The sequence below is a fragment of the Bos mutus genome, chromosome 5 (assembly GCF_027580195.1).
Source record: "Bos mutus isolate GX-2022 chromosome 5, NWIPB_WYAK_1.1, whole genome shotgun sequence".
In the NCBI taxonomy this organism is placed as follows: domain Eukaryota; kingdom Metazoa; phylum Chordata; class Mammalia; order Artiodactyla; family Bovidae; genus Bos; species Bos mutus.
This window is the reverse complement of record NC_091621.1, coordinates 22766793-22780013: the sequence shown is the minus strand read 5'-3', so window position 1 is coordinate 22780013 and position 13221 is coordinate 22766793. Positions and strand designations below refer to the sequence as shown.

Below are 13221 nucleotides of genomic sequence, written 5' to 3'. Positions count from 1 at the left end.
CTTCAGATAGCTTCTATTAGGCCAACAAAATGTTTTGTTTTAAACTTATATTTGAATATCTTGAGGGAAAGGAAGAACTCATTAATTATCCTTTAACAGTTTAGTGCTCACATGCAAGCCAGTTTGCACCTCCATCTCTTTGGCCTCTGGAGGCACTGGAGTGTTTGACCCTTGCTTTAAGAAGTGACAGCGGCTGATCACAGAGTATTATGCTAAGACCCCATGCAGAGGCAGGAGTGAGAAATCAATTGAGAATCCTTACAACTGCTGGGTACAGCAGGGAAAGAGTAACGTATGTTTAGAGAAAAGTCATTATTTTTAAAATACTCAAATACTGACCTCATCACCCATGTGAGACTGAAACTCAAACTTCATTGGTGGACAGAACGCAGCAGGGTACATCTCCATGAATCTCTGCTTATCACTCCTGGGCTCCAAATTGTCAACGGCATTCTCAATAATGTCTAAGCCCTCATGTCTGGAGGTTTCAAGGTTATACTCCGCAGAGAGATATGTTCTCAGGGCTCTGTTTAGGCTTGCATGGTAGCCAAGATCACAGCACTTAAAAAAATAAAAGGAAATCATATACAAAAATTAACTAAAAATGGATCAAAGACCACAATGTGACAGCTAGAAAACTATAAAATCCTTAGGAGTAAACGTTTCATTACCTTTCAACTGGCATTGGTTTCTTGGATCAGTATCAAAACACAATCAACAAAAGAAAAAATAAATTGGGTTTCATCATATTTGAAGGCTTTGCTTCAAAGGGCACTATCAAGTTAAAAGAAAACCCACAGAATGGGAAAAATATTTTTCTCATTATGTTATAAGAATTGGTATCTAGATAATACAAAGACCTCTGACGACTCAATAATAAAAAGACAACCCAACTAAGAAATGGGCAATGAATCTGCTAGCTATTTCCCAAAAAAGAAAAAAATATATATAAATGGTCAATAAACATGTGAAAAGACACTCAACATGATAAGTAATCAGGGAAATACAAGTCAAAACAACACTGAGATACCACTAAGAGGGCTATGATCAAAAAGACAGATAATAACAGGATTGGGGAGGATGTAGAGAAACTGGGATCCTCATACATTGCTGATGGGAGTGTAAAGCATCACAGCCACTTTGGAAAAGAGTCTGACAGATCAAAAGGTTCATAAACACAGAGTTAACATATGACTTGGTAATTCCACTCTTAGGTATATACACAAGACAAATACAAATATACTTTCACACAAAAATTTGTACATGAATGTTTATAGGAGCATTATTAACAACTGAATGGAAATAACCTAGATGCCCATCAACAAATTAATAAACAAAAGGAAGTATCATTGTTCAGTGGCTCAGTTGTGTCCAACCCTTTATCTAACCCTATGGATGGCAGCATACAAGTCTCCTCTGTCCATGGGATTCTCCAGGCAAGAATACTGAAGTCGGTTGCCATTTCCTTCTCCAAATGAAATATTATACAGCCATAAAAAGGAATGAAGTATTGATAACACGCTAGAACATGGATCAGCCTTGAAATAGTATACTAAGTGAAAGGAGCCAGACACAGGAGACCACACATCATATGGCTCCATTTATACGATGTCCAGAAGAGGCAAATTTATAGAGACAGAAAGTAAATTAGTGGTTGCTCAGAGACAGAAGATAAATTAGGGGATAAAGGATTTAGGAAGTGATGGCTAAGGAGTACAGGACTTTTTGGAGTAATGAAAATGTTCTAAAATTGTTTTGTGGCAATATACACACAAGTCTGTGAATATAATAAAAGCCAATTGTGGATTTTTAATGAGTTAACTGTAGGGTATGTGAATTATATCTCAATAAAGCTATTAAAAATACAAGAAGCAAAATCAAATATTGAAAGGAAATAATAAAAAAATAGCATTCAAGTTTGTTCATGTATACTGAAATTGATACAGTGATTTTCTGAAATCCTTCTAGGATGCAAACATACTAACTGTAACATTTTGATATCTGTATAATTTACTGAAGAAATATTAAAGTATACTCTTTCAGAAATGGGAAGAACAGGTTTGAAGCTGCCTAAACACCCCAGGAGTGCCTTCTTTCTTATCTCCAGAATAAAATTTTTAAATAAGAAATGATTGTCAAAGTCCTTTTACTGGAGATAGAATTTTGTTTAATATTCCTAGGCATACCAGGGCTTTGGCTTCTTGAATCTTCACTACCTTTGATTTATATTTATTTTTTCATGCTGCATTTTAAGGGTATACTTTTAAAATGAAAACAAGTCTGAATATTGATCAATTATAAATTACTGACAGGGTATTAAATCTGTACATAAAAGCAATACAAATATAAAACTAGTGGTTTTAAATATACAAAAGCAGGTCATCTTTATATAGTTCTAATGAAATTCAATCAATTCAATTTGATTCAATTCAGCTCAGCTCACTAATTGGCCATCTATAGATTCCTGGGCATTTGCTAGGCTTTAACTTATATGCAGAGTACATCATGAGAAACGCTGGACTGGAGGAAGCACAAGCTGGGATCAAGATTGCCGGGAGAAATATCAATCACCTCAGATATGCAGATGACACCACCCTTATGGCAGAAAGTGAAGAGGAACTCAAAAGCCTCTTGATGAAAGTGAAAGTGGAGAGTGAAAAAGTTGGCTTAAAGCTCAACATTCAGAAAACGAAGATCACGGCATCTGGTCCCATCACTTCATGGGAAATAGATGGGGAAACAGTGGCAACAGTGGCTGACTTTATTTTTCTGGGCTCCAAAATCACTGCAGATGGTGACTGCAGCCATGAAATTAAAAGACACTTACTCCTTGGAAGGAAAGTTATGATCAACCTAGATAGCATATTCAAAAGCAGAGACTTTACTTTGCCAACAAAGGTCCATCTAGTCCAGGCTATGGTTTTTCCTGTGGTCATGTATGGATGTGAGAGTTGGACTGTTAAGAAAGCTGAGCTCTGAAGAATTGATGCTTTTGAACTGTGGTGTTGGAGAAGACTCTTGAGAGTCCCTTGGACTGCAAGGAGATTCAACCAGTCTATTCTGAAGGAGATCAGTCCTGGGTGTTCGTTGGAAGGAATGATGCTGAAGCTGAAACTCCAGTACTTTGGCCACCTCATGTGAAGAGTTGACTCATTGGAAAAGACTCTGATGCTGGGAGGGATTGGGGGCAGGAGGAGAAGGGGACGACAGAGGATGAGATGGCTGGATGGCATCACGGACTCGATGGACATGGGTTTGGGTGAACTCCAGCAGTTGGTGATGGACAGGGAGGCCTGGCGTGCTGCAATTCGCAAAGAGTCGGACACGACTGAGCGACTGAATTGAACTGAACGGAGGAATATGAAGACTAAAAACAGGGGCCCCCAGGATCTAATGCCTGATGATCTGAGGTTGAGCTGATGTAACCATAACAGGAAAAAAGTACACAGTAAACATACTGAGCTTGAATCATCCTGAAACCATCCCCCGCTCAAGTCTGTGGAAAAATTTTGTCTTCCATGAAACCGGTTCCCGGTGCCAAAAAGGCTGGGGACCACTGGACTAGAACTCAGTAAAATATAATCTGCACTGTCAAGGGATTCAAGTTGTTCATTTGTTACTAAAAGAGTGTCAGTACTTGACCCTTAGTTAACACACAACTTGTTTCATGTTTTATGAAGGTACAGATTTAATCACTGGCCTGTCCTTGTTGATGTGTTAAGTCCCTTCAGTCGTATCTGACTCTTTGCGACCCTATGGACTGTTAGCTACCAGGCTCCTCCGTCCATGGGATTCTCTTGGCAAGAATACTGGAGTGGGTTGCCATGCCCTTCTCCAGGGGATCTTCCTGACCTAGAATTTAATCAATGGCCCGTCCTTAGACGTGCTAACACACTTGATTCCATACTCCCCCTCCAATTTTAGAATGCTTCAACTTGGAATTTTTACATAAACATATTCTAAAGTCTTGCTTTTCAAAGTGTGGTCTGTGGCCCAGCAGCATTAGCATCGCCTGGAGCTTGTTAGAAATGCAGACTCTTGGGCCCACCCCTGATAGACTGAATTAGAATCTAAAGTTTAAAAAGATCCACATGTTGATTTATACACACAGCAAATTTGAGAAGCACTGGACTAAAATAATCAAGGGTCTTGAACTCTGTCCTTTGGGGGTGCCATTTCTCCAGGTCAGAGAATCGACTTGATTAAAAATTTCTTGATGTAAAAAAGCAGACAGTAGTTGCCACATCACAATTACAAATGAAAGTAAAATACAGTTGTGAAATGCGACAATCAGCCTCTGCATTAATATATTTCCAGTGGAATCAGCTGCTCTCAAATATAGAGACTGATTTTCAGTTGATTAAAAAATTCTAGCCTTGGATGATCAAGTCCTCTTTTATTCCTCTTATTCCTCAAAAATACATAATGGTTCTGTGTAGCAGTTTTATATGCATCAGAGGGACTGAAAATTATTTTTTCAATAACACTTCATCTTAGGAAAACATGAATTTGTAAAGAAAATGGCCTCATTTCTTTGAGATATTCTAGTGCTTCAACATACCCTACCATTCTAAAAGAGTCAGATTCAACTTGATTTTAATGAAGCAGATCGTACAAGCTGTTTTATTTTATGAGGACTGATCCCAATGGAACTTAATATAAAATTGATAATGAGAGGAAATAAACAATCCAGAGAAAAAAGTTTTTTCCTCCTCTCCAAAAAAACTAACTCTCTTTTCACATAAAAGAGAAAGGAAAAAACAGGAGAATGAAGGAAAAAGAGGAAGAAGGAAATTCAACTCCAGCTATCTACTTGAATTACAGCTCTGAAAAATACATACCAAATTTTCATTATTTCCAGATTTAGTTCACTCCTCAAATTTCTAAGTGTGGTTTCTTTGGGGAGTAAATGTCAAGATTCTAGAAGTACCAGGGCCTGTTTCTACATCCAGTTCAGCCAGGCAAATCTGGTGGGTCTGGTCCCAGTAAGAGACCTTTGAATTCACTGCTGCTGCTGCTGCAGCGACTCTATACGACCCCATAGATGGCCCCCATCCCTGGGATTCTCCAGGTAAGAACAATGGAGTGGGTTGCCATTTCTACAGTTTCCTAATAATCTAGGGAGAAGCATGCATGCGGTTTAGTAACTGACCCAGGGGCCTCCCTGGGTGCCTCCGGGACTTTGAGAACAACACTTAGATTTCTGTGACGAACTTTGATGGAAAATTTCCTTCTCTGACCTTTACCGATACTTTTTGGTCTGTGAGGTCATGAAAGTGGCATGATTTTGTTACTTGTAATATGCAACATCTTCTATACTCCAGGTTTTTAAAGCATCCTGAACTTTAAAAGAAACAAGAAACAGGAATAAAATTCTTCTTCAAGGTCTCCTGAGACAGCAAGGCCTGTCACAATCATTTTTTTTTTTTTCCTAAATTGGAAGCGAAAATGACACTGGATATATTAAGATTCAAGATACTTGGTTAAAAGGCCTAAAGTAATTCTATGGAGCTTATGAATTATTAATAACAATATGAAAAGCCAGTTTTTGAACAAAGAGTTGAATTATAACCCAAGTGCATTTAATGATGAAAATACATAAGAAACCAATAAAATGTTTCATGAAAACAAAATAGTGTTGTTTGATGGATGAAAACCTCTGAATGGATATATTAAATTATGGATTAAAGCTGGGGAAAGAAAGACTGTTGGAAGTTGAAGGGTGTATTTTTTTTTTTTTTCCACATCCTATGAGCTGCCAAGACAGATTCCACTAGGCATTAGTCTAAATCACCACAGTAAGGCTAATTGCCTTAGGCAAAAGGGTTGCAAATAGGATAAAAAACGAAGATAAAATTTAGGTATTATGGCCTGTGACAAATACTTTCTCTTACCCCAAAGGTTGAGAGATCAATTGAAGTATATACTTGGTGGGTATAATGTCAGAATGTTAGGTATAACTGGATCACAGCTGTTGAGGGAGATAAATTTTTGGGGGGGGAAATAAACTCCATGACATGAGGAACCCTAGTGGGGTAGAAGTCTGGACTTAGACGGGATTACCATAATGGAACTTCATGGGAAATAAGTCCCACATGCTGCCAGAACAGTAATGGCCAATGTCATTTGCAAAGCAGCCTCCAGCCTGTGATTCCAAAATTAAGTGGTTGTCATGAGAATGGAGAGGGAAGCAACTCGTGCAGACGTATTCTATCTTAACATTATCACTCCTTTTAATAAGCTTGGCTTTGACCATTCCAGAACCATGGATATTGGGTAAGGACTTGGTCTACCCTGTCTTTTGAGTCTCTGAAAAATAGTGCAACCCAAGCAAACTGAACTTCAAAACACAGCTTTCACATGATGATGGGTAGTTTTCCAAGGACCGGAAATAAGACATGCCCAGCGCTTTTACAGTAGATGCCAAATGAAGAAAGTTGAGTTCTTCTTTGTCTTTCACTAATCTCTCCTCTAGCTTTCACCCCAGATACCACCAACACATTCTGTGACAGAGAGGCATCTTGTGGGGTTGAACTGGATGTCTAAACTACAAGCAACTTTTACAAACCTGCTTTCATGTCTGGGTACCCGACAACCCAGAGCTGACAATTTAATTCTTGTTCCAGCTCTAACAACTGCAGCCCAACATTTAGCAAAACTTGTTTGGAATTTCTCTTGAGCAAGGAAAAGGTCAAGATGGTACATCTGTGTGACAGGAATGGATACAAAGTAGGAAACAGGAGAAGGAGAACTGATATTGCATATGCTGGAGCCCAGGAGTAGACTGAAAAATCTTTTGCTGCCTAATACAGCTCACACCCATAGGGGCAATCATCTCCTTTAGAGAAGCTGTACTGGACTCATTTTTGCCCAGGCCAAACCTCTGTAACTACCCTGAGTCAAATCACAAGAGAGGAGAGAGAACAAATCAAACAAGTCCCAATAAATACAGGTCAGGTTAAACATGCCATGAAGAAAAAAGTCAGAGGAACAGGGAGTGCTGGGGGAAAGGGTGCTGCTATACAGGGCAGCTGGGTGCCACATGAAGGAAAAGAAGGAATCAGTCTTGGAAAGCTCTGAAACAAAGAGTGCTCTAGACAAAAAAGCGAGAAAGGCCCAGGCAAGAAAAAACTGAGTGTGTGTGGCTAACAGAAATGCCTGAAGCTCGGGGACTAAGGAGTGCTGGAAGAGATGACACGGAGTGGAAGGTCAGTGCCAGTTCACATAGGCTCTTGGTGAATAGCTTGAATTTTATTCTAATGAAGAGTTTTTAAATAGGGGTTACAGGTCTCATTTATCTTTTTAGTACTTTGGTTTCTTGGAAAGAGAATGAACTACTGATTGGAAGGTCTTAGTGAAGCTGGATGTCTTTCCTAAGGGCAGGTAAGAGATGAAGAGGCTTTGTTTAGGAGACTGAGAATGCAGGGAGTGAGAAATACCAAGGTTTGGGATATTTTGGATGTAGAGATGATATGATTATTTTACACGTGGGGAATGAGAGAACTGAGTTTTGGGCCTGGGCAAGTGAGTGGAATGTGGTATCATTTTCTGAGATGTAAAGTAAGAAAAAGTTATGTGTGCAAAGGATGATGATAACAGGGATAAACGTTCACGGTTAGAGATGTCCGGGGGCAGTGGATAAGCAAATATGAAGCCCAGAAAGATGATCAAGGCTGGTAGTAAAAATAAGATACCATAGGACCATAAGATAGTATTGAGGCAAGGGACCAAGAGAAAAAACACCCAAGGATCACGTCTTAGGCAACTTTGAACACTCAGAGGTACAGCCAAGATGGAAAAGCGAGCGCTGGAGTCTGAGAAATGGCAGCCTCTGATGCAGTGGGACCAGGTGGATGCAATTCTTTAACAAAGGCCCGTGCACCTGCCTTGGAAGGAATGTTTAAGGCCATCCACTTCGGTCACCCAACTCATTTCAGATACCCTTTCTTCTACGAAGGGATAAAAACATGCATACATCAATTTACATGATAACTACACTGGCCTAACCCATTTAACATGATCTCTTTATAATTTTTCTAATAAGAGTTCAGGCCTAATGGGGACTGCAATGTTAAAATGTGGCAGGTTTTCACAGATAAATCTTAATACTATTATGTAGTGGGGGAAAAGTCAAACTAATTAAGGAAAATCTGAACTCTGTGAATAAGTTGCTTTTTAATTAAATGTATGTGTGAGGATAAAAGTTTTAGGACAGCTGATGATTTAGAAATGATAAAAATAAACATGGCATGCAAAATATATAATCTGATTTCAATCTTCTTCTGTACAAATGGCTACGAAAACACACGACAGAAATCTCCACCAAGAAAACGAGCTGGAGTAGGGGGATTCTGGAACAGTAAGATTTATCCTTCAAGCTTCAGTGATCGCAAACTTTTATAGGGAGTAACTGGAGACTGTGAAACTGTACTGAAAGGATGACAAATATTTTATTATTACAGGGCAGGTGCTTGGGGACAAAGCATTAATAGAATCTTACTGTTGAGGATTTTGTTTCTCTGACTGCCTTTTGAGGGTGGGTAGGTATAGAACTGGACTGAGAGAGGTTACATTATCAGTTCTGCAATCTTAAAACCAGTTGTTTTAAGAATTTGAGATATACAGAGTGGTGAACGTGATTGCAGATCAGAGATTCCTAGCATTAAGACTTGTACTCTTGTACTCTCTTTTCCCTTAGCAAATCACAATCACTTAAAAATTTTAGCATCAATCAAAAATATTTGCTGCTTGTATGGTTTTTCTTCTGGTTGTAATACATTCTAATTTTTAAAGAATAATTAGCTATGGTCTCTTCTGCACTTAATGTTGGAGATATTTAAGGATAACAGACACAAAACCTATTATTTTTGAAACTACAATCTATTTTACTCTATGCCTTTAAACTCCCAAATCAATTAAATTTCCTTTGCCCTTGCAAATCATATTAATTTTTTAGAATTACATAATAAAAACCTGACTATAAACTTAACTTTGTTCATTTCCCAACTGATGCCAAAATAAGATACTGTTAACTCTACAAACTAAAATTTACTTAGAACTTTCTAGACAGAGGAATCTTAACAGTCTTCTGCTTAAGTGACCCTCTGGATTAACTAACCTTCAGTTCATTCTATAAAGCAGAGGTCAGCCAACTGGCCTATAAGCAAAATCCAGCCCATGACCTGACATAATTAATGAAGTTTGATTGCAACACAACCACGTCCATGTGCTTACTTACTATCTGTGCCTACTTCCGCACTAGAGTTCAGTAGGGACAGAGACTGTAAGGTTCACAAAGTCTAAAATATTTACTACTTGACCCCTTACAGAGAGTTTGTGAACTCCGTCTCTAAAGCATAGTGACAAATGCCAAAGCACTGTGAACATGTAGAGAACAGCTAACAGGCTCTCTCTAATGTGCTATGCTTAGTCACTCAGTCGTGTCTGATTCTTTGTGACCCCATAGATTGTAGACCCCAGGCTCCTCTGTCCATGGGGATTGTCCAGGCAAAAATACTGGAATGGGTTGCCATGCCTTCCCCCAGGGGATCTTCCCAACACAGCAATTGAACCCAGGTCTCCCGCATTGCAGGAGATTCATTGCTCAGATTCATTACCATCTGAGCCACCAGGTAATATTTTTGCTCAATTAGTCTAGGCTTTCAAGAGCTGACTTCACAGTATTTGTACCATTTTATTTATTATAATTAAATATTGAATGGATAAAATAGTTGAGAAAAGAGTTGTTGAAAGATAAGAGTAACAAAACTGTTATCAAATTAGTTATCAATTGCCAACTATAGAAGATTGTGAAAACATTGTAAATACGCACAATATTTTTTCTTGTATGATAAAAAACTCAAAAGTAGAAATCACAGATAATACACAATGGGAGTTGGTGTACAAAGGAAGACTATTTAAAACTCTGTCCAAAAAGATAAATCATAATTTAAAAACTGGCAAGTTCAAGTACATTGGTGTACTTTAAAATACTTAAGGCTGGTTTTTATGATGTTTTCTAACTCTCTGCTTTGTCTGTTTCTAACGCCCAAGGTAAGAGAAACCCAAGTAAGACGGTTGGTGTTGCAAGACGGCATCAGAGGGCAGACACACTGAAACCATACTCACAGAAAACTAGTCAATCTAATCACACTAGGACCACAGCCTTGTCTAACTCAATGAAACTAAGCCATGCCCGTGGGGCAACCCAAGATGGGCGGGTGTTGGTGGAGAGATCTGACAGAATGTGGTCCACTGGAGAAGGGAATGGCAAACCACTCCAGTATTCTTGCCTTGAGAATCCCATGAACAGTATGAAAAGGTAAAATGATAGGATACTGAAAGAGGAACTCCCCAGGTCAGTAGGTGCCCAATATGCTACTGGAGATCAGTGGAGAAATAACTCCAGAAAGAATGAAGGGATGGAGCCAAAGCAAAAACAATACCCAGCTGTGGATGGGACTGGTGATAGAAGTGAGGTCCGATGCTGTAAAGAGCAATATTGCATAGGAACCTGGAATGTCAGGTCCATGAATCAAGGCAAATTGGAAGTGGTCACACAAGAGATGGCAAGAGTGAATGTCGACATTCTAGGAATCAGTGAACTGAAATGGACTGGAATGGGTGAATTTAACTCAGATGACCATTATATCTGCTTCTGTGGGCAAGAATCCTTTAGAAGAAATGGAGTAGCCATCATGGTCAACAAGAGTCCGAAATGCAGTACTTGGATGCAATCTCAAAAACGACAGAATGATCTCTGTTCGTTTCCAAGGCAAACCATTCAATATCACAGTAATCCAAGTCTATGCCCCAACCAGTAACACTGAAGAAGCTGAAGTTAAACAGTTCTATGAAGACCTACAAGACCTTTTAGAACTAACACCCCAAAAAGATGTCCTTTTCATTATAGGGGACTGGAATGCAAAAGTAGGAAGTCAAGGAACACCTGGAGTAACAGGCAAATTTGGCCTTGGAATACGGAATGAAGCAGGGCAAAGGCTAATAGAGTTTTGCCAAGAAAATGCACTGGTCATAACAAACACCCTCTTCCAACAACACAAGAGAAGATTCTATACATGGACATCACCAGATGGTCAACACCGAAATCAGACTGATTATATTCTTTGCAGCCAAAGATGGAGAAGCTCTATACAGTCAGCAAAAACAAGACCAGGAGCTGACTGTGGCTCAGACCATGAACTCCTTATTGCCAAATTCAGACTGAAATTGAAGAAAGTAGGGAAAACCACTAGACCATTCAGGTATGACCTAAATCAAATCCCTTATGATTATACAGTGGAAGTGAAAAATAGATTTAAGGGCCTAGATCTGATAGATAGAGTGCCTGATGAACTATGGAATGAGGTTTGTGACACTGTACAGGAGATAGGGATCAAGACCATCCCCATGGAAAAGAAATGCAAAAAAGCAAAATGGCTGTCTGGGGAGGCCTTACAAATAGCTGTGAAAAGAAGAGAAGTGAAAAGCAAAGGAGAAAAGGAAAGATATAAACATCTGAATGCAGAGTTCCAAAGAATAGCAAGAAGAGATAAGAAAGCCTTCTTCAGCGATCAACGCAAAGAAATAGAGGAAAACAACAGAATGGGAAACACTAGGGATCTCTTCAAGAAAATCAGAGATACCAAAGGAATATTTCATGCAAAGATGGGCTCGATAAAGGACAGAAATGGTATGGACCTAACAGAAGCAGAAGATATTAAGAAGAGATGGCAAGAATACACAGAACTGTACAAAAAAGATCTTCACGACCCAGATAATCACAATGGTATGATCACTGACCTAGAGCCAGACATCCTGGAATGTGAAGTCAAGTGGGCCTTAGAAAGCATCACTACGAACAAAGCTAGTGGAAGTGATGAATTCCAGTTGAGCTAATCCAATTCCTGAAAGATGATGCTGTAAAAGTGCTGCACTCAATATGCCAGCAAATTTGGAAAACTCAGCAATGGCCACAGGACTGGAAAAGGTCAGTTTTCATTCCAATCCCAAAAAAAGGCAATGCCAAAGAATGCTCAAACTACTGCACAACTGCACTCATCTCACACGCTAGTAAAGTAATGCTCAGAATTCTCCAAGCCAGGCTTTAGCAATATGTGAACCGTGAAATTCCTGATGTTCAAGCTGGTTTTAGAAAAGGCAGAGGAACCAGAGATCAAATTGCCAACATCTGCTGGATCATGGAAAAAGCAAGAGAGTTCCAGAAAAACATCTATTTCTGCCTTACTGACTATGCCAAAGCTTTTGACTGTGTGGATCGCAAGAAACTGTGGAAAATTCTGAAAAAGACAGGAATACCAGACCATCTGATCTGCCTCTTGAGAAATTTGTATGCAGGTCAGGAAGCAACAGTTAGAACTGGACATGGAACAACAGACTGGTTCCAAATAGGAAAAGGAGTTCATTAAGGCTGTATATTGTCACCCTGTTTACTTAACTTATATGCAGAGTACATCATGAGAAACGCTGGACTGGAAGAAACACAAACTGGAATCAAGATTGCCGGGAGAAATATCAATCACCTCAGATATGCAGATGACAGCACCCTTATGGCAGAAAGTGAAGAGGAACTCAAAAGCCTCTTGATGAAAGTGAAAGAGGAGAGTGAAAAAGTTGGCTTAAAGCTCAACATTCAGAAAACGAAGATCATGGCATCCGGTCCCACCACTTCATGGGAAACAGATGGGGTAACAGTGGAAACAGTGTCAGACTTTATTTTTCTGGGCTCCAAAATCACTACAGATGGTGACTGCAGCCACGAATTAAAAGATGCTTACTCCTTGGAAGGAAAGTTATGACCAACCTAGATAGCATATTCAAAAGCAGAGACGTTACTTTGCCAACAAAGGTCCGTCTAGTCAAGGCTATGGTTTTTCCTGTGGTCATGTATGGATGTGCGAGATGGACTGTGAAGAAGGCTGAGCGCTGAAGAATTGATGCTTCTGAACTGTGGTGTTGGAGAAGACTCTTGAGAGTCCCTTGGACTGCAAGGAGATCCAACCAGTCCATTCTGAAGGAGATCAGCCCCGGGATTTCTTTGGAAGGAATGATGCTAAAGCTGAAACTCCAGTACTTTGGCCACCTCATGCGAAGAGTTGACTCATTGGAAAAGACTCTGATGCTGGGAGGGATTGGGGGCAAGAGGAGAAGGGGATGACAGAGGATGAGATGGCTGGACAGCATCACTGACTTGATGGATGT

The 13221-nt window shown here is 39.5% G+C and overlaps 1 protein-coding gene across 2 annotated transcripts in view; it reads right to left on the bottom strand.

Moving 5' to 3' along the window:
• SRGAP1 (SLIT-ROBO Rho GTPase activating protein 1) overlaps positions 1–13221 on the bottom strand; it is a 311444-nt gene that overhangs the window by 75253 nt on the left and 222970 nt on the right. For both annotated transcript variants that reach the window (XM_070370528.1, XM_005902533.3), the window contains exon 7: positions 340–561. In XM_070370528.1, the coding sequence (XP_070226629.1) occupies positions 340–561 (222 nt within the window). The remainder of the gene's footprint in view (positions 1–339; positions 562–13221) is intronic.